General features: G+C 42.8%; 1 protein-coding gene across 1 annotated transcript; it reads right to left on the bottom strand.

The window, feature by feature from the left end:
* Positions 1-17,536: 17,536 nt before the first annotated feature.
* On the bottom strand, positions 17,537-22,861 carry LOC143363309 (uncharacterized). The gene has a single exon (XM_076803917.1). It carries the CDS (start codon positions 22,859-22,861, stop codon positions 17,537-17,539), a length of 5,325 nt encoding a protein of 1,774 aa, XP_076660032.1.
* Between the last annotated feature and the right edge of the window lie 2,252 nt (positions 22,862-25,113).

Raw genomic sequence — 25,113 nt, 5'->3', positions numbered from 1 at the left:
CTATACTCTATCCTATCCTATCCTCTATCCTATCCTATCCTCTACCCTATCCTATCCTCTATCCTATCCTATCTTCTATCCTATCCAATTCCTTATCCTATCCTCTATCCGTTCCTATCCTCTATCCTATCCTCTATCCTATCCTATCCTCCATCCTATAATATCATCTATCCCATACTATTCTCTATCCTATCCTATTCTCTATCCTATCCTCTACCCTATCCTATCCTCTATCCTATAATATCATTCATCCTATACTATTCTCTATCCTATCCTATCCTCTATCCTATCTTATCCTCTATCCTATCCTATTCTCTATACTATCCTCTACCCTATCCTATCCTATTCTCTATCCTATCCCCTATCGTCTGCTCTATCCTATCCTATCCACTATCCCATCCTATCCTCAATCCTATCCTATCATCTATCCTATCCAATCACCTATCCTATCCTCTATACGATCCTATCCTCTATCCTAACCTATCCTCTATCCGATCCTATCCTCAGTCCTATCCTATCCTCTATCCTATCCAATTCTGTATCCTATACTCTACCCTATCCTATCCTCTATCCTATCCTATCCTCTATCGTATCCTATCCTCTACCCTATCCTATCCTCTATCCTATCCGATCCTCTATTCTATCCAATCCCCTATCCTATCCTCTATCCGAACCTATCCTCTATCCTATCCTATCCTCTATCCTATAATATCATCTACCCTATACTATTCTCTATCCTATCCTATTCTCTATCCTATCCTCTATCCTATCTTATCCTCTATCCTATCCTATTCTGTATCCTATACTCTACCCTATCCTATCCTCTATCCTATCCTATCCACTATCCTATCCTATCCTCAATCCTATCCTATCATCTATCCTATCCAATCACCTATCCTATCCTCTATCCTATCCAATCCCCTATCCTATCCTCTATCCGATCCAATCCTCTATCCTATCCTATCCTCTATCCTATCCTATTCTCTATCCTATCCTCTACCCTATACTATCATCTATGCTATCCTATTCTCTATCCTATCCTCTATCGTCTGCTCTATCCTATCCTATCCACTATACTATCCTATCCTCAATCCTATCCTATCCTCTATCCTATCCAATCACCTATCCTATCCTCTATACGATCCTATCCTCTATCGTATCCTATCCTGTATCCGATCGTACCCTCTATCCTATCCTATCGTATATCGTATCCTCTTCTCTATCCTATCCTCTACCCTATCCTATCCTCCATCCTATCCAATCCTCTATCCTATCCTATCGTCTACCCTATCCTATCCTCTATCCTATCCTATCCTCTATCCTATCCAATCCCCTATCCTATCCTCTATCCGATCCTATCTTCTATCCTATCCTATCCTCTATCCTATCCTATCCTCCATCCTATAATATCATTTATCCTATACTATTCTCTATCCTATCCTATTCTCTATCCTATCTTATCCTCTTTCCTATCCTATTCTCTATCCTATCCTCTACCCTATCCTATCCTATCCTCTATCCAATCCTGTATCGTCTGCGCTATCCTATCCTATCCACTATCCCATCCTATCCTCAATCCTATCCTATCATCTATCCTATCCAATCACCTATCCTATCGTCTATGCGATCCTATCCTCTATCCTACCCTATCCTCTATCCTATCCTATCCACTATCCTATCCTATCCTCAATCCTCTCCTATCCTCTATTCTATCCTATCCTGTATACTATCCTATCCTCTATCCTGTAATATCCTCTATCGTATCCTCTATCCGATCCAATCCTCTATCCTATCCTATCCTCTATCCTATCCTATTCTCTATCCTATCCTCTACCCTATACTATCATCTATCATATCCTATTCTCTATCCTATCCTCTATCGTCTGCTCTATCCTATCCTATCCACTATACTATCCTATCCTCTACCCTATCCTCTATTATATCCAATCCCCTATCCTATCCACTATCCGATCCCATCCTCTATCCTATCCTATCCTCTATAATATCGTATCCTCTATCCTATCCTATCCTCTATCCTATACTATTCTCTATCCTATCCTATCCTCTATCCTATACTATCCTCTATCGCATCCTATCCTGTATCCGATCCTATCCTCTATCCTACCCTATCCTCTATCCGATCCTATCCTCTATCCTATCCTATCCTATATCCTATCCTATTCTGTATCCTATACTCTATCCTATCCTATCCTCTATCCTATCCTATCCTCTACCCTATCCTATCCTCTATCCTATCCTATCTTCTATCCTATCCAATTCCTTATCCTATCCTCTATCCGTTCCTATCCTCTATCCTATCCTATCCTATATCCTATCCTATTCTGTATCCTATCCTCTATCCTATCCTATCCTCTATCCTATCCTATCCTCTACCCTATCCTATCCTCTATCCTATCCTATCCTACCCTCTACCCTATCGTATCCTCTATCCTATCCTATCCTCTATCCTATCCTATCCTCTATCCTATCCAATTCCCTATCCTATCCTCTATCCGATCCTATCCTCTATCCTATCCTATCCTCTATAATATCGTATCCTCTATCCTATCCTATCCTATCCTCTATCGTATCCTATCCTGTATCCGATCCTATCCTCTATCCTACCCTATCCTCTATCCGATCCTATCCTCTATCCTATCCTATCCTATATCCTATCCTATTCTGTATCCTATACTCTATCCTATCCTATCCTCTATCCTATCCTATCCTCTACCCTATCCTATCCTCTATCCGATCCTATCCTCTATACTATCCTATCCTCTATCCTATCCTATTCTCTATCCTATCCTCTATCGTCTGTTATATCCTATCCTATCCACTATCCTATCCTATCCTGAATCCTCTCCTATCCTCTATCCTATCCTATCTTCTATCCTATCATATCCTCTATCCTATCCAATCCCCTATCCTATCCCCTATCCTATCCTATCATCTATCCTATCCTATCCTCTGTCCTATAATATCCTCTATCCTACACGATCCTCTATCGTATCCTATCCTCTATCCGATCCTATCCTCTATCCTATCCTATCCTCTATCCTATCCTATTCTCTATCCTATCCTCTACCCTATCCTATCCTCTATCCTATCGTATCCTCTATCCTATTCAATCCCCTATCCTATCCTCTATCCGAGCCTATTCTCTATCCTATCCTATCCTCTATCCTATCCTATTCTCTATCCTATCCTCTATCCTATCCTATCCTCCATCCTATACTATCATCTATCGTATCCTATTCTCTATCCTCTCCTCTATCGTCTGCTCTGTCCTATCGTATCCAGTATCCTATCCTATCCTCAATCCTCTCCTATCCTCTATCCTATCCTATCTTAGATCCTATCATATCCTCTATCCTATCCTCTACCCTATCCTATCATCTATCCTATAATATCATCTATCCTATACTATTCTCTATCCTATCCTATCCTCTATTCTATACTATCCTCTATCGTATCCTATCCTCTATCCGATCCTATCCTCTATCCCATCCTATCCTCTATCCTATCCTATCCTCTACCCTATCCTATCCTCTATCCTATCCTATCCTCTATCCTATCCTATTCTCTATCCTATCATCTACCCTATCCTATCCAATCCCCTATCCTATCCTCTATCCGATCCTACCCTTTATCCTATCCTATCCTCTATGCTATAATATCATCTATCCTATACTATTCTCTATCCTATCTTATCCTCTATCCTATACTATCCTCTATCGTATCCTATCATCTATCCGATCCTATCCTGTATCCCATCCTATCCTCTATCCTATCCTATCCTCTACCCTATCCTATCCTATCCTCTATCCGATCCTACCCTTTATCCTATCCTATCCACTATCCTTTAATATCGTCTATCCTATACTATTCTCTATCCTATCTTATCCTCTATCCTATACTATCCTCTATCGTCTCCTATATTCTATCATATCCAATCCCCTATCCAATCCTCTATCCTATCCTATCCTATCCTCTATAATATCGTATCCTCTATCCTATCCTCTATCCTATACTATCATCTAACCTATCCTATTCTCTATCCTATCCTCTATCGTCTGTTCTATCCTATCCTATCCACTATCCTATCCTATCCTTAATCCTCTCCTATCCTCTATCCTATCCTATCCTGTATCCAATCCTATCCTCTATCCTATAATATCCTCTATCCCATCCAATCCTCTATCCTATCCTCTCTCCTATCCTCTATCGTATCCTATCCTCTACCCTATCCTATCCTCTATCCTATCCTATCCTATCATCTACCCTATCCTATCCTCTATCCTATCCTATCCTCTATCCTATCCAATCCCCTATCCTATCCTCTATCCGAACCTATCCTCTATCCTATAATATCATCTATCCTATACTATTCTCTATCCTATCTTATCCTCTATCCTATACTATCCTCTATCGTCTCCTATCTTCTATCCTATCCAATCCCCTATTCAATCCTGTATCCTATCCTATCCTCTATAATATCGTATCCTCTTTCCTATCCTCTATCCTATACTATCATCTAACCTATCCTATTCTCTATCCTATCCTCTATCGTCTGTTCTATCCTATCCTATCCACTATCCTATCCTATCCTCAATCCTATCCTATCCTCTATAATATCGTATCCTCCATCCTATCCTATCCTCTATCCTATACTATTCTCTATCCTATCGTATCCTCTATCCTATACTATCCTCTATTCTATCCAATCCTCTATCCTATCCTCTATCCTATCCTCTATCCGATCCTATCCTCTATCCTATCCTATCCTCTATAATATCGCATCCTCCATCCTATCCTATCCTCTATCCTATAATATCCTCTATTCTATCCAATCCTCTATCCTATCCTCTATCCTAGTCTCTATCCTACACTCTATCGTCTGTTCTATCCTGTCCTATCCACTATGCTATCCTATCCTCAATCCTCTCCTATCCTCTATCCAATCTTATCTTCTATCGTATCATGTCCTCTATCCTATCCAATCCCCTATCCTATCCTCTATCTTGTCCTATCCTCTATCCTATACTATTCTCTATCCTATCCTCTATCCTATCCTCTCCTCTATACTACCCAATCCCCTATCCTATCCTCTTTCCGATCCTATCCTCTATCCTATCCTATCCTCTATCCTATCCTATCCTCTATCCTATCCGATCCTCTATCCGATCCTAGTCTCTATCCTATCCTATCCTCTATCCTATCCTATTCTCTATCCTATCCTCTACCCTATCCTGTCCTCTATCCTATCCTATCCTCTATCCTATCCAATCCCCTATCCTATCCTCTGTCCGATCCTATCCTCTATCCTATCCTATCCTCTATAATATCGCACCTCCATCCTATCCTATCCTCTATCCTATCCAATCCCCTATCCTATCCTCTATCCGATCCTATCCTCTACCCTATCCTATCCTCTATCCTATAATATCATATATCGTATACTATTCTCTATCCTATCCTCTACCCTATCCTATCCTCTATCCTATCCTTTCCTCTATCGTCTCCGCTATCCTATCCTATCCTGTATCCTATCCTATCCTCTATCCTATCCTATCCTCTATCCTATAATATCCTCTATCCTATCCAATCCTCTATCTTATCCTATTCTCTATCCTATCCTCTACCCTATCCTATCCTCTATCCTATCCAATCACCTATCCTATCCTCTATACGATCCTATCCTCTATCCTATCCTATCCTGTATCCTATAATATCATCTATCCTATACTATTCTCCATCCTATCCTATCCTCTATCCTATACTATCCTCTAGCGTATCCTATCCTCTATCCGATCATATCCTCTATCCTATCCTATCTTCTATCCAACCCTCTATCCTATCCTCTATAATATCGTATCCTCTATCCTATCCTCTATCCTATACTATCATCGAATCTATCCTATTCTCTATCCTATCCTCTATCTTCTGTTCTAACCTATGCCATCCACTATCCTATCCTATCCTCAATCCTCTCCTATCCTCTATCCTATCCTATCCTGTATCCTATCCTATCCTCTATCCTATAATATCCTCTATCCTATCCAATCCTCTATCTTATCCTATTCTCTATCCTATCCTCTACCCTATCCTATCCTCTATCCTATAATATCATCTATCCTATACTATTCTCTATCATATCCTATCCCCTATCCTATACTATCCTCTATCGTATCCTATCCTCTATCCGATCCTATCCTCTATCCTATCCTATCCTCTATCCTATCCTATTCTGTATCTTATACTCTACCCTATCCTGTCCTCTATCCTATCCTATCCTCTATCCTATCGTATCCTCTATCCTATCCAATCCCCTATCCTATCCTCTATCCGATCCTATTCTCTATCCTGTCCTATCCTCTATCCTACCCTATTCTCTATCCTATCCTCTACCCTATCCTATCCTCCATCCTATACTATCATCTATCGTATCCTATTCTCGATCCTATCCTCTATCGTATCCTATTCTCGATCCTATCCTCTATCGTCTGCTCTATCCTATCCTATAAACTATCCTATCCTATCGTATAAACTATCCTATCCCATCCTCAATCCTATCCTATCATCTATCCTATCCTATCCTCTATCCTATCCTATCCTCTATCCTATCCAATCCCCTATCCAATCCTCTATGCTATCCTATCCTCTATAATATCGTATCCTCTATCCTATCCTCTATCCTATACTATCATCTAACCTATCCTATTCTCTATCCTATCCTCTATCGTCTGTTCTATCCTATCCTATCCACTATCCTATCCTATCCTCAATCCTCTCCTATCCTCTATCCTATCCTATCTTCTATCCTATCATATCCTCTATCCTATCCAATCCTCTATCCTATAATATCCTCTATCCTATCCAATCCGCCATCCTTTTTTTTTTTTTAATGGAAATTTGCCTATATTTTAGGTACTGGTGCTTACAGTAATTCTCCGCAGTTATGTTCTATTATACATATATCAAATACGTTGTATTCTAAGCTTATAACACATATAAAACACATATCACATATATAACACATATAAAACTACTCTAAGTCTAGATCTATTTCGCAAGAATTATATCGCACGCTTATCTAAAATTAACCTAAATACACCTAATCTACTATTATTCCCTATTATTCAACTCAAACTATTTAACCTAACGGGTGGACCTCTAAGGGCCTAGCGAACTCTTAGGGTCTCTCGAAATTCAAGGAAATTGAAAATTTGACCTTGAACACAAGAGTAAACTAGGTGTTTTAGCCTAGTTGACCCCTATTTTTTATAGCTGGGATGGATAGAGGTGAGGATACCTAGCACCTTTCCTGTGTAACTCTTTTTCGTAGCATGCACCTATCTACCTGTAGATGCTGCTATCTCGGTTGTTGCCGGGGGGCGCGAGTTTGTGACAACCTCCGAAGCCATGCTTCGGAGAACAATGTAGCTTATGGGCTACCCCCCTGCCCCCCCACGTGCTCAGAATTTTGTTTCTCTAAAACTTTTTCGACACCCGGTATATTTTGAAAACTAAACTTTATCCGATTTAGTCGAGCGACGGCTCGTTGGAAAGGTCTTGATCCGTGTAGAATTTTCACCGTGTTACTTTTTCGAATTTCTTGAAAATTAGAGTAATTTTCTCTGTATCTCCGAAATGGGTGGGCAAATCGAAAGAAGTTTTTTAGGGGGGAGAATTCTTCTCCGTTTCTACCCTAAAATACTCGCCGTCCTCGATAATAGTTGAGTTCAAAATTTCGCTTCGATCGGTTAACTTTGGCCTACTGCCATAACCACGAAATCGCCTAACAAAATCGATGGTCCGGTAAAGACGTGTTACGGCTCATTCGAAAGCCACGGCCTAGCCCTACAATTTCGCCAAGGTACTTTTTCGTAATCTCTTCTAGTAAGCCTAATTTTCACTGTTTTAATTCTCTATTTCTATTTTTAGGTTCGGCAAGCTGGTGCAGGGTTTAACATGAGAAAAGGAAGGAATACTATGACACTCAGTAGAGATTTTCACCTTGTCCTACCTTATTCTAGTTACTGTCCCTTAGAGGTGCGAAAAAAGTGGCGGACTCGACCGACCCCTTGTGTTAATCGAATCCTTTTCTTTTCCCGGTCTCTTCCCAAGCTTCTTCCAATTATTCGTACTGTTTTTTCCGTTCTTTCCACAGTTCTCACTAATATTCAGTTCAGTTCAATTATTCACTCACTTGTCTAATTGTTCGTAGCTAATTCTTTTTTTTAAATCTAACCCAAACCCAAACTAATTTAATTCTGCTTGGATTCCGGTTAAGTTAAATTCACAGTCTTTCAAACACTTTTTCAGATTTTTTACGCGGAGGCTAACGGTCTTGTCCCTGAACGCGATGGTTCACGCCCGGCACTCCGCGGTATATTCCCGATCTTTCTCTCAGGTAAGTATATTTATAATTTAATATAACTTCTAATTTTTTTTGTTTTTTATTTCAGGTTTCCCTGTTAGCACGCTCGAAACAACTACTGAAAATCCGTAGAAAAAATTCCGTGATGCTACTTGAAACTTTACTAATCGATGTGACTCGGCTGGAAGTTCAAATCGCTCTCAATCCAATCCGCCATCCTATCCTCTGTCCTATCCTCTATCGTATCCTATCCTCTATCCGATCCTATCCTCTATCCTATCCTATCCTCTATCCTATCCTATCCTCTATCCTATCCTATCCTCTATCCTATCCAATCCCCTATCCAATCCTCTATGCTATCCTATCCTCTATAATATCGTATCCTCTATCCTATCCTCTATCCTATACTATCATCTAACCTATCCTATTCTCTATCCTATCCTCTATCGTCTGTTCTATTCTATCCTATCCACTATCCTATCCTATCCTCAATCCTCTCCTATCCTCTATCATATCCTATCTTCTATCCTATCATATCCTCTATTCTATCCAATCCTCTATCCTATCTTATTCTCTATCCTATCCTCTACCCTATCCTATCCTCTATCCTATAATATCATCTATCCTATACTATTCTCTATCCTATCCTATCCTCTATCCTATACTATCCTCTATCGTATCCTATCCTCTATCCGATCCTATCCTGTATCCCATCCTATCCTCTATCCTATCCTATCCTCTACCCTATCCTATCCTATCCTCTACCCTATCCTATCCTCTATCCTATCCTATCCTCTATCCTATCCTATTCTCTATCCTATCATCTACCCTACCCTATCCAATCCCCTATCCTATCCTCTATCCGATCCTACCCTTTATCCTATCCTATCCTCTATCCTATAATATCATCTATCCTATACTATTCTCTATCCTATCTTATCCTCTATCCTATACTATCCTCTATCGTCTCCTATCTTCTATCATATCCAATCCCCTATCCAATCCTCTATCCTATCCTATCCTCTATAATATCGTATCCTCTATCCTATCCTCTATCCTATACAATCATCTAACCTATCCTATTCTCTATCCTATCCTCTATCGTCTGTTCTATCCTATCCTATCCACTATCCTATCCTATCCTTAATCCTCTCCTATCCTCTATCCTATCCTATCCTGTATCCAATCCTATCCTCTATCCTATAATATCCTCTATCCTATCCAATCCTCTATCCTATCCTCTGTCCTATCCTCTATCGTATCCTATCCTCTACCCTATCCTATCCTCTATCCTATCCTATCCGATCATCTACCCTATCCTATCCTCTATCCTATCCCATCCTCTATCCTATCCAATCCCCTATCCTATCCTCTATCCGATCCTATCCTCTATCCTATAATATCATCTATCCTATACTATTCTCTATCCTATCTTATCCTCTATCCTATACTATCCTCTATCGTCTCCTATCTTCTATCCTATCCAATCCCCTATTCAATCCTGTATCCTATCCTATCCTCTATAATATCGTATCCTCTTTCCTATCCTCTATCCTATACTATCATCTAACCTATCCTATTCTCTATCCTATCCTCTATCGTCTGTTCTATCCTATCCTATCCACTATCCTATCCTATCCTCAATCCTATCCTATCCTCTATAATATCGTATCCTCCATCCTATCCTATCCTCTATCCTATACTATTCTCTATCCTATCCTATCCTCTATAATATCGCATCCTCCATCCTATCCTATCCTCTATCCTATAATATCCTCTATTCTATCCAATCCTCTATCCTATCCTCTATCCTATCCTCTATCCGATCCTATCCTCTATCCTATCCTATCCTCTATCCTATCCTATTCTCTATCCTATCCTCTTCCCTAACCTATCCTATCCTCTACCCTGTCCTATCCTATCCTCTACCCTATCCTATCCTCTATCCTATCCTATCCTCTATCCTTTCCTATTCTCTATCCTATCCTCTACCCTATCCTATCCTCTATCCTATAATATCTTATATCGTATACTATTCTCTATCCTATCCTCTACCCTATCCTATCCTCTATCCTATCCTTTCCTCTATCGTCTCCGCTATCCTATCCTATCCTGTATCCCATCCTATCCTCTATCCTATCCTATCCTCTACCCTATCCTATCCTCTATCCTATCCTATCCTCTATCCTATCCTCTATCCTATCCTATTCTCTATCCTATCATCTACCCTACCCTATCCAATCCCCTATCCTATCCTCTATCCGATCCTACCCTTTATCCTATCCTATCCTCTATCCTATAATATCATCTATCCTATACTATTCTCTATCCTATCTTATCCTCTATCCTATACTATCCTCTATCGTCTCCTATCTTCTATCATATCCAATCCCCTATCCAATCCTCTATCCTATCCTATCCTCTATAATATCGTATCCTCTATCCTATCCTCTATCCTATACAATCATCTAACCTATCCTATTCTCTATCCTATCCTCTATCGTCTGTTCTATCCTATCCTATCCACTATCCTATCCTATCCTTAATCCTCTCCTATCCTCTATCCTATCCTATCCTGTATCCAATCCTATCCTCTATCCTATAATATCCTCTATCCTATCCAATCCTCTATCCTATCCTCTGTCCTATCCTCTATCGTATCCTATCCTCTACCCTATCCTATCCTCTATCCTATCCTATCCGATCATCTACCCTATCCTATCCTCTATCCTATCCCATCCTCTATCCTATCCAATCCCCTATCCTATCCTCTATCCGATCCTATCCTCTATCCTATAATATCATCTATCCTATACTATTCTCTATCCTATCTTATCCTCTATCCTATACTATCCTCTATCGTCTCCTATCTTCTATCCTATCCTCTACCCTATCCTATCCTCTATCCTATCCTATCCTCTATCCTTTCCTATTCTCTATCCTATCCTCTACCCTATCCTATCCTCTATCCTATAATATCTTATATCGTATACTATTCTCTATCCTATCCTCTACCCTATCCTATCCTCTATCCTATCCTTTCCTCTATCGTCTCCGCTATCCTATCCTATCCTGTATCCCATCCTATCCTCTATCCTATCCTATCCTCTACCCTATCCTATCCTCTATCCTATCCTATCCTCTATCCTATCCTCTATCCTATCCTATTCTCTATCCTATCATCTACCCTACCCTATCCAATCCCCTATCCTATCCTCTATCCGATCCTATCCTCTATCCGATCCTATCCTCTATCCTATCCTATCCTCTATCCTATCCTATACTCTACCCTATCCTCTACCCTATCCTATCCTCTATCCTATCCAATCACCTATCCTATCCTCTATACGATCCTATCCTCTATCCTATAATATCATCTATCCCATACTATTCTCTATCCTATCCTATTCTCTATCCTATCCTCTATCGTCTGCTCTATCCTATCCTATCCACTATACTATCCTATCCTCAATCCTATCCTATACTCTATCCTATCCAATCACCTATCCTATCCTCTATACGATCCTATCCTCTATCGTATCCTATCCTCTATCCGATCGTATCCTCTATCCTATCCTATCCTATATCCTATCCTATTCTCTATCCTATCCTCTACCCTATCCTATCCTCTATCCTATAATATCATCTATCATATACTATTCTCTATCCTATCCTATCCTATTCTGTATCCTATACTCTACTCTATCCTATCCTCTATCCTATCCTATCCTCTATCCTATCCTATCCTCTACCCTATCCTATCCTCTATCCTATCCAATCCCCTATCCTATCCACTATCCGATCCTATCCTCTATCCTATCCTATCCTCTATCCTATCCTATTCTCTATCCTATCCTCTACCCTATCCTATCCTCTATCCTATCCTTTCCTCTATCGTCTCCGCTATCCTATCCTATCCTGTATCCCATCCTATCCTCTATCCTATCCTATCCTCTACCCTATCCTATCCTCTATCCTATCCTATCCTCTATCCTATCCTCTATCCTATCCTATTCTCTATCCTATCATCTACCCTACCCTATCCAATCCCCTATCCTATCCTCTATCCGATCCTATCCTCTATCCGATCCTATCCTCTATCCTATCCTATCCTCTATCCTATCCTATACTCTACCCTATCCTCTACCCTATCCTATCCTCTATCCTATCCAATCACCTATCCTATCCTCTATACGATCCTATCCTCTATCCTATAATATCATCTATCCCATACTATTCTCTATCCTATCCTATTCTCTATCCTATCCTCTATCGTCTGCTCTATCCTATCCTATCCACTATACTATCCTATCCTCAATCCTATCCTATACTCTATCCTATCCAATCACCTATCCTATCCTCTATACGATCCTATCCTCTATCGTATCCTATCCTCTATCCGATCGTATCCTCTATCCTATCCTATCCTATATCCTATCCTATTCTCTATCCTATCCTCTACCCTATCCTATCCTCTATCCTATAATATCATCTATCATATACTATTCTCTATCCTATCCTATCCTATTCTGTATCCTATACTCTACTCTATCCTATCCTCTATCCTATCCTATCCTCTATCCTATCCTATCCTCTACCCTATCCTATCCTCTATCCTATCCAATCCCCTATCCTATCCACTATCCGATCCTATCCTCTATCCTATCCTATCCTCTATCCTATCCTATTCTCTATCCTATCCTCTACCCTATCCTATCCTCTATCCTATCCTATCCTCTACCCTATCCTATCCTCTATCCCATCCTATCCTACCCTCTACCCTATCCTATCCTCTATCCGATCCTATCCTCTATCCTATCCTATCCTCTATAATATCGTATCCTCTATCCTATCCTATCCTCTATCCTATACTATTCTCTATCATATCCTATCCTCTATTCTATACTATCCTCTATCGTATCCTATCCTCTATCCGATCCTATCCTCTATCCTACCCTATCCTCAATCCTATCCTATCCTCTACCCTATCCTATCCTCTATCCTATCCTATCCTATCCTCTACCCTATCCTATCCTCTATCCTATCCTATCCTCTATCCTATCCGATCCCCTATCCTATACTCTATCCTATCCAATCACATATCCTATCCTCTATCCTATCCAATCCCCTATTATATCCTCTATCCGATCCTATCCTCTATCCGATCCTATCCTCTATACTATCCTATCCTCAATCCTATCCTATTCTCTATCCTATCCTCTACCCTATCCTATCCTCTATCCTATAATATCATCTATCATGTACTATTCTCTATCCTATCCTATCCTCTATCCTATACTATCCTCTATCGTATCCTATCCTCTATCCTATACTATCCTCTATCCCATCCTATCCTCTATCCTATCCTATCCTCTATCCTATCCTATTCTCTATCCTATCATCTACCCTATCCTATCCTCTACCCTATCCTATCCTCTATCCTATCCTATCCTCTATCCTATCCAATCCCCTATCCTATCCACTATCCGATCCTATCCTCTATCCTATCCTATCCTCTATCCTATCGTATCCTATATCCTATCCTATCCTCTATCCTATCCGATCATTTATCCTATCCTATCCTCTATCCTATCCAATCACCTATCCTATCCTCTATACGATGCTATCCTCTATCCTATAATATCATCTATCATATACTATTCTCTATCCTATCCTATTCTGTATCCTATACTCTACTCTATCCTATCCTCTATCCTATCCTATCCTCTATCCTATCCTATCCTCTACCCTATCCTATCCTCTATCCTATCGAATCCCCTATCCTATCCACTATCCGATCCTATCCTCTATCCTATCCTATCCTCTATCCTATCCTATTCTCTATCCTATCCTCTACCCTATCCTATCCTCTATCCTATCCTATCCTCTATCCTATCCAATCACCTATCCTATCCTCTATCCTATCCTATCCTCTATCCTATCCAATCCTCTATCCTATCCTCTATCCTATCCTCTATCCTATCCTAGAACTCAACCCTTTCCTATCCTCAATCCTATCCTATACTCCATCCTACCCTATCCGCTATCCTATCCTATCCTGTCCTCTACCCTATCCTATCCTCTATCCTCTCCTATCCACTATCCTATCCGATCCCCTATCCTATCCTCAATCCTATCCAATCCTCTATCCTATAATATCCTCTATCCTATCCTATACTCTACCCTATTCAATCCCCTATCCTATCCTCTATCCGATCCTGTCCTCTATCCTATCCTATCCTCTATCATATCCTATTCTCTATCCTATCATCTACCCTATCCTATCCTCTATCCTATCCAATCACATATCCTATCCTCTGTACGATCCTATCCTCTATCCTATCCTATCCTCTATCCTACCCTATCCTCTATCCTATCCTATCCTCTATCCTATCCGATCCTCTATCCTATCCTATCCTCTATCCTATCCAATCCTCTATCCTATAATATCTTCTATCCTATCCTATCCTCTACCCTATCCAATCGCCTATCCTATCCTCTATCCGATCCTATCCTCTATCCTATCCTATCCTCTATCCTGTCCTATCCTCTTTCCTATCATCTACCCTATCCTATCCTCTATGCTATCCAATCATCTATCCTATCCTCTATACGATCCTATCCTCTACCCTATCCTATCCTCTATCCTATCCTATCCTTTTTCCTATCCTATTCTCTATCCTATCATCTAGCCTATCCTATTCTCTATCCTATCCAATCCCCTATCCTATCGTCTATCCGTTCCTATCCTTTATACTATCCTATCCTCTATCCTATAGTATCATCTATCCTATCCAATCCTCTATCCTATCCTCTATCCTATCCTCTATCCTATCCTAGAACTCAACCCTTTCCTATCCTCAATCCTATCCTATACTCCATCCTACCCTTTCCGCTATCCTATCCTATCCTCAATCCTATCCAATCCCCTATCCTATCCTCTATCCGATCCTATCCTCTATCCTATCCTATCCTCTATAATATTGTATCCTCTATCCTATCCTATCCTCTATCCTATACTATTCTCTATCATATCCTATCCTCTATTCTATACTATCCTCTAACGTATCCTATTCTCTATCCGATCCTATCCTCTATCCTACCCTATCCTCAATCCTATCCTATCCTCTACCCTATCCTATCCTCTATCCTATCCTTTCCTATACTCTACACTATCCTATCCTCTATCCTATCCTATCCTCTATCCTATCCGATCCCCTATCCTATACTCTATCCTATCCAATCACATATCCTATCCTCTATAATATCCTATCCTCTATCCTATCCAATCCCCTATTATATCCTCTATCCGATCCTATCCTCTATCCTATCCTATCCTCTATAATATCGTATCCTCTATCCTATCTAATCCTCTATCGTATAATATCCTCTATCCTATCCTATCCTCTACCCTTGCCAATCGCCTATCCTATCCTCTATCCGATCCTATCCTCTATCCTCTATCCTATCCTAATCTCTATCCTATCCTATGCTCTATAATATCCAATCCCACATCCTATCCTCTATCCGATCCTATCCTCTATCCTATAATATCATCTATCCTATACTATTCTCTACCCTATCCTATCCTCTATCCTATCATATCCTCTATCCTATCCAATCCCCTATCCTATCCTGTATCCTATCCTATCATCTATCCTATCCTATCCTCTATCCTATAATATCCTCTATCCTATCCAATCCTCTATCCTATCCTCTACCCTATCCTATCCTCTATAATATCGTATCCTCTATCCTATCCTCTATCCTATACTACCATCGAACCTCTCCTATTCTCTATCCAATCCTCTATCGTCAGTTCTATCCTATTCCATCCACTATCCTATCCTATCCTCAATCCTCTCCTATCCTCTATCCTATCCTATCCTGTATCCTATCCTATCCTCTATCCTATAATATCCTCTATCCTATCCAATCCTCTATCGTATCCTATTCTCTATCCTATCCTCTACCCTAATCCTATCCTCTATCCTATAATAACATCTATCCTACACTATTCTCTATCCTATCCTATCCTCTATCCTATACTATCCTCTATCGTATCCTATCCTCTATCCCATCCTATCCTACCCTCTACCCTATCCTATCCTCTATCCGATCCTATCCTCTATCCTATCCTATCCTCTATAATATCGTATCCTCTATCCTATCCTCTATCCTCTATCCTATACTATTCTCTATCATATCCTATCCTCTATTCTATACTATCCTCTATCGTATCCTATCCTCTATCCGATCCTATCCTCTATCCTACCCTATCCTCAATCCTATCCTATCCTCTACCCTATCCTATCCTCTATCCTATCCTATCCTATCCTCTACCCTATCCTATCCTCTATCCTATCCTATCCTCTATCCTATCCGATCCCCTATCCTATACTCTATCCTATCCAATCACATATCCTATCCTCTATCCTATCCAATCCCCTATTATATCCTCTATCCGATCCTATCCTCTATCCTATCCTATCCTCTATAATATCGTATCCTCTATCCTATCTAATCCTCTATCGTATAATATCCTCTATCCTATCCTATCCTCTACCCTATCCAATCGCCTATCCTATCCTCTATCCGATCCTATCCTCTATCCTATCTGTTTTCTCGTGCAGCGAGGTTGATTTGGATAGTGGAACTATCCTGTCAAGGATATACAGCGGTATACGGGATTTAAAGAGTTACCACTTGTTCGGTCACGAAAAAGAACCCTTTTTTATTTCACGATACCAGACGTTCACTACGGAGACGATAATCCCGCGATAGGCACGGTAGCGATAAGCGTCGAATCCGAAAGGTTTTGCGCGAGACGGTTACAAGAATGCGATAGGCGCGGAGATAATATACGTGTTGATCGTTCGCTGTCTGGATCAAGAAGACGAAGGACAACGGCAGGAACGTTTGTAATCGTAACGCGGCGCTATCGGTCGAAGCGCGTGATCGATATGTAAACTCGCACCCGATTACCGGCAATTTTGAACGTTGGAGTCCTGAACATACCGCCCGCCTCGGATAGTTGTATCCGATTACAAAAGGAGGGAGGTACAACGAAAAGGTTTCGCTGAACCTCGTGGCGAAATGCGTACGCTCGAGAATTACACTTTACGTAGCGCGTCTTAGCCTATTTTGTACATTTTATGACCGCCCGCCGTGACGGAGCGGTTGTTTGTTTTGGGGCTGTGTCTCGTCCGCGTTTTTTGCATCGAGGGTATCAGTTTCGTTGATATCAACGGGGAGGAAACACAGTTTGACGATCGGCCGTTTGTACTCCGAGTTGGCAGTCTTAATTGTTACGACGCGAATAATGTTATCCTCTCCGGGATGACATTTGATTATCCGCGCAAGTTCCCACTTACACGGAGGTGCAAGGGCGTTTCGGAGAAGGACGATACGACCAACCTTTGCGAGGTGACTCGCGGTGCGCCATTTCGTGCGTTGTTGCAACGAGTGAATATAGTCATTCGACCACGCTTTCCAAACACTTTCGTACAGTTTCTTTAAGAGCTGCCAACGAGTCAAGCGCGAATCGTTTACATCGAGCAGAGTTACGGTAGGAATAGTGGTGATCGCCGTGCCGATAAGAAAGTGACCCGGGGTCAGCGCTGTATAATCGTCGATATTTTCCGACCTCGGAGCAATCGGACGGGAGTTCATGCAAGCTTCGATCTGACATAATACGGTAGTCATCTCTTCGAACGTCAGAGTGTGCGAACCGATGACTCGTTTAAAATGGTGTTTCATGCTTCGAATTCCGGCTTCCCACAGTCCGCCGAAATGCGGAGCGGAGGGAGGAATGAAGTGCCATGCTACCTGATCGCTCGCGAGTTTGTTAAGGAGATTCGGGTCGCGCGTGGCGGATCGAAAGGCCGTGGTCAGTTCTTTGTCGGCACCCTGGAACGTGGTTCCATTATCGCTATACATGGCGACCGGTAAACCGCGACGCGAGATGAACCGATCGTAGCACGCTAGGAACGCATCCGTTGTATAGGATCCTACTAATTCGAGGTGTACCGCACGCGTCGCCATACATATAAAAAGTGCGATATACGCCTTTGTCGATTTATGTCCGCGACCGGGAGTCGTTCGGACTGCGATGGGGCCCGCGTAGTCCACGCCACAGTGTAAGAATGCTCTTTCTGAGCGGGTAACGCGTATCGCCGGAAGCTCTCCCATCAATTCGAACGGAATTGTCGCACGCTGTCGCGCGCAGATCACGCACTTGTATAAAACTTGGCGAACAGTAGGACGTGCCCGTAGGAGCCAGAATTCTTGTCGCAACTTCGCTAGCGTTAGTTGAGGGCCTGCGTGTAGCAAACTACGGTGCAGATGGCTGATGAGCAGCGAAACGAGAGGATGCGAGGCAAGGATAATCGGATGTTTGGTTTCCTCGGGTAATGCCGAATTTCGAAGGCGCCCGCCAACGCGAATCAGTCCCTCCGAATCGAGATACGGGTTTAAAGAGAGCACTGGACTTTGTCGCGGGAGCGGATGCTTACCGTATAACCGCTGAAATTCAACCGGAAGTACCGTTTGTTGAATATGTTTCAGCCAATACGTGCGCGCTTGTCGAATTTCTATCGGAAGCAGCGCGCTTGGATTTGGACAATTTTCCGAGTGACCTTCCGTGGCCGAGATTGACGATTCGGACAGGTTACGGTATGACTGTAGTCTTTTGATAAAGCGCAAAATATACGCAGTCACGCGGAGAAGTTTGGGCCAACTCGAGAATCGTGTAGCTAGATCCCACGGTTCTGGTACAGTGACTGCGTGAAGAGCGACCGGTATCCGTTCCTCCGTCGTTGCCTTGAGCGGAGTGGTCTCGCAAGGCCACGAGGTAGATGGCGATTTGAGCCACCTCGGGCCGTGCCACCATAGGCTATGGTTCACAAACTGAGGAACGTGGATTCCGCGAGAGGCGCAGTCGGCAGGATTGTCTTCCGATATAACATGGTGCCACTGACATTTTGGCACTAGTTCCTGAATGTTCGCGACTCGATTCGCGACAAACGTTTTCCAACGAGACGCGGGTTGACTTATCCATGCGAGAGTAATCGTGGAATCGGTCCAGCCGTGCATCTCGCACGCAGAGTCCTCGAACGAAGTTCTTATGAACGACATTAGACGAGAAAGGAGTACAACTCCGCATAGCTCAAGGCGCGGAATGGTGAAGGATTTGAGCGGAGCCACTTTAGACTTTGCAGCGAGAAGAGAGACTAGAATCTCACCGTTGTTAGTTGTAACGCGAGAGTAAACAACTGCGGCATAGGCGTTTTGCGAGGCATCGGCGAAGCCATGCAGTTCTGTTTTTAAAACGTTTAACCCGTGTCCTGTCCACCGAGGGAGAACGATAGATCGGAGCAGGGGAAGTTGCGTGCAATACGTGGTCCACGTTTCGAGGAACTCGGTCGGGATGGTCTCATCCCAATCACACTTCTGCAACCAGAGGCGTTGCATCAGAATTTTTGCCACGATAACAACGGGAGCGGCCCATCCCAGCGGGTCGTAGAATCGAGCGATTGTCGAAAGAATTTCCCGTTTTGTTGCCGGAATGACGTTTTGAATTCCGATGTCGAAACGAAATGAGTCGTTCCCGGGATTCCAGTTGATACCAAGGACCTTTAAATTGTCATCTGGTAACAATGGTTTGCTGGCAGCAAGACCATGATCTGAGGGATCGATATCGGCAATTAATGCAGGGCAATTACTAGCCCATTTGCGCAATTTAAAGCCACCCTCTTGCAACAGGGCAGTTACGTGGTCACGTGTTTTACGTGCTAGCCGTGGATCGTCCGCGCCGAAGACGCAGTCGTCCACATAGATTTGGTCGCGAAGAACCAGCTGCGCGAGAGGATATTTCGACCCTTCGTCCTTAGCGAGTTGTTGGAGGACCCGTAAAGCAAGATAAGGAGCTGGACCGGTACCGTACGTAACGGTCAAGAGCCGATAATGCCGCAATGGTTCTGAGGGAGAAGATCGCCACAAAATCCGTTGATAGTCAACGTCCTTGTGGTCGACCAAGATCTGCCGGTACATTTTAGCAATGTCGGCGATAAAGACGTATCGATAGCGGTGCCATCGAAGAATTACAGCGGCTAAGTCCGTTTGTAATTTGGGACCGATCAATAAGTGGTCGTTGTGTGATGTCCCGTTTCCCGTTTTCGAGGATGCGTTGAAAACGACACGAAGCCGTGTTGTAGCGCTGTGTTCCCGAATAACCGCGTGATGCGGTATGTACACGGTTTGAAGTGACGGAACCGTTTGCGTGTCGGTGACTTCGGCCATATGACCGAGGGCCTCGTACTCACGTAGGAACTGAGCGTATTCTGCTGAATGCTCCGCGTTTCGTTGCAACCGATTTTCCTGTCTTAGGAACATGGTGTTCGCCGCGGAGAGTGAAGGGCCAATATCGATGGGAGGTCCTTCGATAAAAGGCAAGCGAACGATATACTGTCCATTTGGAGCCCGAGTATGCGTGCGTTGAAAATGTTCCTCGCACTTTTGTTCAGCAGGAGAAAGACGCGTGACGAACGGTAACTCCTCGACTTCCCAAAATCGTCGAAGTTCGGCATCGAGATTCCCCGAAACGTTGCAGTGGAAGCTGGCAACGGAAGTAGGAGCATTGGATGCGAAAGATGGAACGGGACCGGAAAGGATCCAGCCTAACGTGGTGTTTTGAGCCGTCGGCTCGTTCACCGGGCCCTTTCGCAAACCTTCTAAAAGAAGCAACCCGTACTGATCCGCACCGATAATTAGTTCGATTGGAGCCGAGTCAAAGGGATTGTCGTCCGCCAATTCCAGATCGCGAATATGAGAGAGCCTGACGCCTGTCGACACTTGATGTGGCAGATAGTTCGACAATGAACGTAGTACGTAAGCGCTCATGGAGTATACGGAGTCCGTTTTACACGATGCTACGGTAAATGTTGTCGATGAGCGACAAGCAACCGCGTTATTGCCGATTCCGGTAATGCTGACTGAAACACGCGAACGCGGTAGTCGGAGTCGTTGTGTTAAATTCTCGGCAATTATAGAAATGACCGAGCCTTGATCGAGTAACGCGCGAATTTTCTCTGAACGGCCAGACGGTGACCGCAGTTCGACCCATGCAGTCGCGAGCAAGACTTGCTGTGTTGCAGTCACGCGCGGAACAGAACAAGACGTGAGCAGCGATGTGACATTCTCGGTCGTTAACGTAGAGTTATTCGATGACGCGGTACCGGTTGATGACGCAGTCGCGTTGTTGATATGTAACAAGGTGTGATGACGCCTTTTACAAATGGAACAGTTATATGAACTCGTACATTTTTTCGTCGAATGGTACGGACTCAAACAGTTCATGCACCGGTTTGTCCCTTTCGCGAACTCGACCCGTTGTTCGACAGATTTACTTTTAAATAACGCGCATTGTCCGAGTATGTGATTCGCTTTGCATAACTCGCACGGGCTCTTGACAGCAGCAGCACCGTGTAACGAAGTCGCACGAACACGACTCGATTTGGTTGCTGCCGAGTCCGCGATCCGAGAGGCCGCTCCCGACGGGGACGGCTTAATTGTTTGTAACGCGCGTATTCGCGATTTTAGAAATGTATTAAGCGTTTCAAATGTCGGACAATCTGTGTTATCGCCGAGTTTCAACTCCCAAGCCTTCCGCGACTCGGAATCTAATTTCGTTGTTACGAAGAAAACGAGTAAGTCGCCCCAATGTTCGACGGGACGATCGAGATTCTGCAGGGCTTTTATCGCCTTGTTGGCTTTGTCGCGAAGGCTTCGCAGCTGATCGGCAGACTCGGAATGAACTTGTGGAAGGTCGTACAGAGTTTCTAAATGCGTTGTCACTAACAGCCGCTTGTTTTCAAAACACTCTACCAGGAGGTCCCACGCGATCGCGAAGCCCGCATCGGTTATCGCGATGTTCTCGACGAGATCACTTGCCGCGCCTTGCAAACACGCTAACAAATATTCGAAACGAGATACGTTTGACAGACCTTTACGAGAGATGACCATCGCTGTAAAGCGATCGCGGAAGGTTTCCCACTCACTGAAGGCTCCAGAGAATGTCGGCAGATTGAGCGTTGGCATTCGACTCTTGTCGTCATCAGGTTGCGAGACAGGTCCTGCTGGCGACGGCGTCGAGTCAGTACCAGATGAGTCGGCAGCTGCGAGACGAGAAAGAGTTTCCGCCATGTAGTCCGATGTTTCCATGTAAATCTCGTGCACGGCCATGAATCGATCCTGGGTGAAGTAACCCACGGTGGAACGCTCCGCGTCCGTGGCAACGGCAGAGAGCTGCTTGTGCAGACGTTGGCACTCGGCAAAAGATTCGCTAAGTCTTGCGATTCGATTCTTAACGGTTGCTACCGTTAATTTTGCTTTGCCGATCTTCTTGAAATTGTCAAGGGTACGTTCGACAATACGAGCGGCATCGATTTGGTGTTGAAGAAGCGTCTTGAGGTCACCCATTGTGAACTGTTACAGACCGACTAGTCCTTTTGTCCTTCAACTTGGAATGTCCAACGGATCACTCAACCGTCGTCAAATTGCCGAACAAGATCTTTTTAACCTCACAAATGTTTCTTCACCGAAACTCACTGCAATCCGGCTCGAAGGACCAATGTTTTCTCGTGCAGCGAGGTTGATTTGGATAGTGGAACTATCCTGTCAAGGATATACAGCGGTATACGGGATTTAAAGAGTTACCACTTGTTCGGTCACGAAAAAGAACCCTTTTTTATTTCACGATACCAGACGTTCACTACGGAGACGATAATCCAGCGATAGGCACGGTAGCGATAAGCGTCGAATCCGAAAGGTTTTGCGCGAGACGGTTACAAGAATGCGATAGGCGCGGAGATAATATACGTGTTGATCGTTCGCTGTCTGGATCAAGAAGACGAAGGACAACGGCAGGAACGTTTGTAATCGTAACGCGGCGCTATCGGTCGAAGCGCGTGATCGATATGTAAACTCGCACCCGATTACCGGCAATTTTGAACGTTGGAGTCCTGAACACTATCCAATCCTCTATCCTAGCCTATTCTCTATCCTATCATCTACCCTATCCTATCCTCTATCCTATCCAATCACCTATCCCATCCTCTATCCTATCCTATCCTCTATAATATCGTATCCTCTATCCTATCCTCTATCCTATACTATCATCGAACCTATCCTGTTCTCTATCCAATCCTCTTTCGTCAGTTCTATCCTATTCCATCCACTATCCTATCCTATCCTCAATCCTCTCCTATCCTCTATCCTATCCTATCCTGTATCCTATCCTATCCTATATCCTATAATATCCTCTATCCTATCCAATCCTCTATCCTATCCTATCCCCTATCCTATCCTCTATCCGATCCTATCCTTTATCCTATCCTATCCTCTATCCTATAGTATCATCTATCCTATACTATTCTCTATCCTATCCAATCTTCTATCCTATCCTCTATCGTATCCTCTATCCTATCCTCTATCCTATCCTCTATCCTATCCTCTATCCTATCCTATCCTGTGTCCTATCCTCTATCCTCTATCCGCTATCCTGTACTCTGTCCAATCCTATCCTATATCCTATCCTATCCACTATAATATCGTATCCTCTATCCTATAATATCCTCTATTCTATCCAATCCTCTATCCTATCCTCTATCCGATCCTATCCTTTATCCTATCCTATCCTCTATCCTATAGTATCATCTATCCTATACTATTCTCTATCCTATCCAATCTTCTATCCTATCCTCTATCGTATCCTCTATCCTATCCTCTATCCTATCCTATTCTCTATCCTATCCTCTACCCTATCCTATCCTCTATCCTATAATATCCTCTATCCTATCCAATCCTCTATCGTATCCTATTCTCTATCCTATCCTCTACCCTAATCCTATCCTCTATCCTATAATAACATCTATCCTATACTATTCTCTATCCTATCCTATCCTCAATCCTATACTATCCTCTATCGTATCCTATCCTCTATCCTATCCAATCCCCTATCCAATCCTCTATCCGATCCAATCCTCTATCCTATCCTATCCTCTATACTATCCTATTCTCTATCCTATCTTCTATCCGATCCTATCCTCTATCCTATCCTATCCTCAATCCTATCCTATCCTCTATCCTATCCAATCACCTGTCCAATCCTCTATACGATCCTATCCTCTATCCTATCCTATCCTCTAACCGATCCTATCCTCTATCCGATCCTATCCTCTATCCTATCCTATCCTCAATCCTATCCTATTCTCTATCCTATCCTCTACCCTATCCTATCCTCTATCCTATAATATCATCTATTATGTACTATTCTCTATCCTATCCTATCCTCTATCCTATACTATCCTCTATCGTATCCTATCCTCTATCCGATCCTGTCCTCTATCCTATCCTATCCTCTATTCTATCCTATCCTGTATCCTATCCTCTATTCTATCCTATCCTGTGTCCTTTCCTCTTCCCTATCCTATTATCTATCCTATCCTATCCTCTATCCTATCCAATCCCCTATCCTATCCTCTATACTATACTATCCTCTATCGTCTCCTATCCTCACTCCTATCCAATCCCCTATCCTATCCTATCCTCTTTCCTATCCTATTCTCTATCCTATCCTCTACCCTATCCTATCCTCTATCCTATCCTATCCTCTATCGTCTCCTCTATTCTATCCTATCCTCTATCGTCTCCTCTATCCTATCCTATCCTCT

The sequence above is a fragment of the Halictus rubicundus genome, unplaced genomic scaffold (genome assembly GCF_050948215.1).
Source record: "Halictus rubicundus isolate RS-2024b unplaced genomic scaffold, iyHalRubi1_principal scaffold0031, whole genome shotgun sequence".
NCBI lineage: Eukaryota > Metazoa > Arthropoda > Insecta > Hymenoptera > Halictidae > Halictus > Halictus rubicundus.
This window is presented reverse-complemented; position numbering and strand designations above follow the sequence as displayed.

Bases quoted from the DNA above. Each gene is read 5' to 3' on its own strand.
- LOC143363309 (XM_076803917.1), bottom strand. From the start codon at position 22,861: ATGGGTGACCTCAAGACGCTTCTTCAACACCAAATCGATGCCGCTCGT.